The sequence below is a fragment of the Vicia villosa genome, linkage group LG3 (genome assembly GCF_029867415.1).
Source record: "Vicia villosa cultivar HV-30 ecotype Madison, WI linkage group LG3, Vvil1.0, whole genome shotgun sequence".
In the NCBI taxonomy this organism is placed as follows: domain Eukaryota; kingdom Viridiplantae; phylum Streptophyta; class Magnoliopsida; order Fabales; family Fabaceae; genus Vicia; species Vicia villosa.
In genome coordinates this window covers 125578582-125583862 of record NC_081182.1, presented here as the reverse complement: position 1 = coordinate 125583862, position 5281 = coordinate 125578582, and the positions used below count along the sequence as shown (strand labels likewise).

Below are 5281 nucleotides of genomic sequence, written 5' to 3'. Positions count from 1 at the left end.
AAAATGTTACTTTGACACTTAATTTTACACTTACACCGTATAAAATATCATGCATGCATACTCACCCTTTTTTTTAATAGTTTTTTTCACACTTTAAAATTCGTGCATCACTAAATCATTTTCATATATACGGTGTCAATAGCATATTGTGTCAATTACATATGTAAACAAAGCATGGCTCATTTAAAATGATCATGTGTCACAATCTCACGCATTCATATAGCACATAAGCAAGAAACACAACTTCCACGCAAAGCTAGATGATGCTTTCTACATAGCAGACTGGAAGATCATCTCAGCTAGCTCCTGTTTTGCAGAAGCAACCTCTGGCTCTCCCCATTCCTTGGTCTTCTTCTCAAGGAAATCAAAGTCAGCTTTTCCAGCCTCTATTTGAGCCCCAATTTCTGTATCAAAACTTTGATATCGCTTGCGGACAAGCTCGGCTAGAGAACCGTCCTCAACTAGCTTGGCAGCATTTCTGAGGCCTCGAGCCATTGTATCCATTCCAACAATATGAGCTATGAATAGGTCTTCAACATCTGTGCTCTCTCTCCGTAATTTGGCATCAAAGTTGAATCCACCTGGTGCAATTCCATCATTTCTGATAACGCTGAGCATAATCATTGTTGCCTCTTGGATATCTACGAGAAACTGATCTGTGTCCCAACCAACTTGAGGATCACCAGTATTTGCATCAATATTACCCAACAATCCATTAATCCTTGCAGTTTCGAGCTCGTGATGACAACTGTGGCCAGATAGGGTGGCATGGTTGCACTCAATGTTAAGTTTGAATTCCCCTATAAGTCCATATTTTCGCAAGAAATTAGCTGTAGTTGCAGCATCCCAATCATACTGGTGTTTTGTAGGCTCTTGTGGCTTTGGTTCAATTAAAAGTGTCCCATTGAATCCAATCTTCTTTTTGTGTGCAATAGCAGCTTCAAAAAATCTAGCCAAGTGATTAAGCTCTCGTTCCATATCTGTGTTCAAAAGAGATTGGTAACCCTCACGGCCGCCCCAAAACACATAATTTTCACCTCCCAAATAATGTGTCACCTCCATGGCTTTCTTCACTTGAGCAGCAGCATATGCATACACCTCTAACTCCGAGCTAGTAGCAGCACCATGCATATAGCGAGGATGCATGAACAACTGAGCTGTTCCCCACAAAACGCTCTTTTTACCCTTAGTCTGAAGCTCTTGAGCAAGAGCCACCACTTCATCCAGGTTTGCATTTGTTTCCTCGAGAGTAAGCGCATCAGGTGCTATATCCCTATCGTGAAAGCACCAAAAGTCGACACCAAGTTTGTTTATGAACTCAAAATTCGCTCTCATCCTTCTTTTAGCCATGCTTAATGAATTGGTACCATCTTCCCATGGCCAATGTTTGGTAGGTGCACCGAATGGGTCACCGCCTGTTCCACGGAATGTATGCCAAAATGCAACACTAAATCTGAACCAATCCTTCATCTTCTTTCCAAGAACTTCCTCTTCTGCATTATACCATTTAAATGAAAGTGGATTCTTACTCGAAGGCCCCTCATACTTAATTTTGGAAATGCCAGGGAAAAACTCCCCTTCCCAATCATCTGAATCACCGCAATTACCGACATTAGCAGCAGGATAAGTCTCAGGTATAGCAATCACTGCATAACATAAAACACTGAAACTAATAAACTGTGATATTTTCCCAAATTTCATCATCATAGATTTACGAAACTCCTTATGAGATTTTTTTTACAAAGTTTGAAATCTAAACTATGATATACTGATCCCATAAATAATAAATAATAATATGTTTGTTTTAGAAGTAAATAACACGAAATCTGCATGCAAGCCTTATTTAGTAATAGTGCTTTTTAAAACCAACAGTTTACGCGATTTTCGTTGAAGTTTATTTCAGTTTTTCCATTTAAAGAAAACTAAATGCGTTTTCAAATAAGATTATTTGGTAAGATTTTTCAACAAATCTTTTTTCTTAGTAAACAAAAACTGTTTGTTTTTTTAGAAAACAAAAATTGTTTTTTTTTAGAAAACAAAATCAGTTATCTAACATTTTATAAAAAAATAATTACCATATTAACAAAAAAATTTATTAACTTTAATTTTTTTAGAATTTATTTAATAAAATTATAATTTTTTAAATATTAAATTGTAAATTAATTATATTTTATTTTTTCAGTAAAATTCCGTCGATTAAATTACGAGAATTAAAATTAGTTATTAAGGAGTTATAAATTTGCTGATATTTTAAATTATTTTCCATGCTAAACCAATAGAAATAAAAGATATTTGGTCAAAATATTTATTTCTAATCAAGAAAATAATTTAAGAAATTATAATATTTAGTTAAGAAAATAACTACTGTAGTTATAATTTTTAGAACAATGAAAGTAGTTTACTTATCTTGCTAATTCAACTTAGTTGATAGTTAAAGAGACATTCCAATATATGAGAGCGAGTTTGAATTATCAAAATATATATTTTTGGACATATATTCTGACATTACTTTTGCATGCGTATAGTTTTCACTTTTCACTTATATGTTTTTGGTCTCCATTTTTGATACCACATTCACTATGGCGAGTCAATGAATTGGTCTTGGTCTATTATGCTAAATTATTGTGATCATATCTTATGAGAATGAATAAGTTATATGTATAGTTTCCTTTTGTCTCTTGCTTTGCATCTGAATCTTTTATGCTTTTTGATGTTATGACAAAAAGGAGGAGAAATATGTGATAAATGATTTGATTTAATCAGTTGCTTTACTAACAGAACTTGCAAAGTTCTATGTTTCTAAGTTGTGTTGTTGCAGGAATCGAAGATTCAAGATCAACATAAGAAGCAACGAGATGAGCAATGAGATAATGAAGCAACTCTTTAGAGAGATAGCTCTTGGATTCTTGAAGCAAGCTGAGTGCTAGGAAACTTCAGAATCAGAAGGAAGAATGATCAGAAATTCTGATAGTAGAATATGATCGAAATCATTGTCTATTTGCTCTAATACATTGTCTATTAGATCTGATATAGTCTATATGGCTTATATGGCTCTGATACATATTTTGTGTTCTGATACACATCTTATGTTCTAACTCATTCATGCTGACTTTTGTCGTTTAGTTTTGTTCTGTAACATTTCAGGATGTAGAGATGCTCTGATGATGCTCTGGTACATTCAACAATGTTCTGATACAATCTAGCATGAAGTGATGTAAGAAGAAATTCAAAGCTCTGAAGCTATCCGAGGGAAGCAGAAATCAGAAGCTGTGAATGTTCTGAAGATTAAAGAAATTCAAGTTCTGAAGCTGTCCTAAATGGAAGCAGAAATCAGAAGCTGTGAATGTTCTGAAGATCAAAGAAATTCAAGTTCTGAAGCTGTCCTAAATGGAAGCAGGAATCAGAAGCTGTGAGTGTTCTAGGGATCTAAAGAAATTCAAGTTCTGAAGCTGTCCAATGGAAGCAGAAGTCAGAAGCTATGAATTATCAGAAGCAAGAAGCTTATGTGATCGTCTCTACCGAAATAATCAGGGAAGTCTTTGATTATTAAAGTTCTTCGAGTATTTATTTCAGGGGGAGATTATTCATCTCAGGGGGAGATTGTTAATCTCAGGGGGAGACATATTCACATGCTTATGCTATAGCTGTGTAATTTGTCTTTAGCCGTCTGCTCTTTCTGATCGCAAATTCATATCATTTATATATGTTTTTGTCATCATCAAAAAGGGGGAGATTGTTAGAACAAGATTTGTTCTGATCAATATTCTTAGTTTTGATGATAACAAGGATATGAATTTTGTGTGAGATAATGTGGTACTCTAATACATTGCAATTTCCATTTCAGGAAATATATAAAGAGTATGCACAAATCAGCGCTCAGAAGCTTTGTCTCAGAAGGTTCAGCATGCAACATCAGAACATGGTCTGGCAAGACATCAGAAGATGGTCAAGGCAGAATCAGAACATGGGTCTATGAAAGCATCAGAAGAACTTGAGGTCAGAAGCAGAAGCACTGAAGTTCTCATGGTATCACGCTCAGAAGCACTTCAAGGTCAGAAGACAAGAAGATGCTATGCACCAAGCTGTTTGACTCTGATGATATTCAAATATTATATTCAAACATCAGATCAGAAAAAGTACAGGTGGCAGGCTACGCTGACTGACAAAAGGAACGTTGGAAGCTATTAAAGGCAACGTCAGTAGACACAGCGTGAACAAGGCTCGAGGTAGTTGACAAAAGCGTGAAACATTAAATGCAAAGCTATACGGAACACGCAAAGCATTAAATGCGTTCAACGGTCATCTTCTCAAACGCCTATAAATATGAAGTTCTGATGAGAAGCAAGGTTAACAACTCTGAACCAAATTCTGTGAATATTAACTTGCTGAAACGCTGTTCAAGTCAAAACTCAGAAACTTCATCTTCATCAAAGCTCACTACATTGCTGTTGTAATATATTAGTGAGATTAAGCTTAAACGTTAAGAGAAATATCACTGTTGTGATTATAGCTTTTAAGAAGCATTGTAATACTCTTAGAATTGATTACATTAATTTGTAAGTAATTAGAGTGATCACGTGGTGGTCAGGATACTCTAAGAAAGTCTTAGCTTGTGTCTAAGCAGTTGTTCCTGGAGTGATCAGGTTGTGATCAGGATACTCTGGAAGACTTAGTCGCGGACTAAGTGGAAAACCATTGTAATCTGTTGCGATTAGTGGATTAAATCCTCAGGTGAGGTAAATCACTCCGTGGGGGTGGACTGGAGTAGTTTAGTTAACAACGAACCAGGATAAAAATAACTGTGCAATTTATTTTTATCGTTCAAGTTTTTAAGACTACACTTATTCAAACCCCCCCTTTCTAAGTGTTTTTCTATCCTTCAATTGGCATCAGAGCGCCGGTTCTAAGGTGCAAGCACTTAACCGTGTTTAGAAAAGATTCAGGAAGAGAAAAACGCTTCAGTAAAAGATGGCTGGTGAAATTCCAACAAATTCAACTCCATCTACATCTGGCTCTGCTGAGCAATACAATGGTAACAATGGTTATACTAGACCACCAATATTCGATGGTGAAAACTTTGAATATTGGAAAGATAAACTGGAAAGTTACTTTCTTGGTCTAGATGCTGATCTATGGGATCTTCTGTTGGATGGTTACAAACATCCTGTTAAAGCTACTGGTGTAAGGCTCACGAGAAGCGAAATGACTGATGATCAAAAGAAAGATTTCAAGAATCATCACAAATGCAGGACTGTTTTGCTGAATGCTATCTCTCATGCTG

General features: G+C 35.7%; 1 protein-coding gene across 1 annotated transcript; it reads right to left on the bottom strand.

Annotated features, from left to right (window-relative positions):
• Window positions 1-237: 237 nt before the first annotated feature.
• Window positions 238-1707, bottom strand: LOC131656628 (xylose isomerase-like). The gene has a single exon (XM_058926292.1). It carries the CDS (start codon window positions 1705-1707, stop codon window positions 271-273), a length of 1437 nt encoding a protein of 478 aa, XP_058782275.1. The 3' UTR covers window positions 238-270.
• Window positions 1708-5281: the final 3574 nt, after the last annotated feature.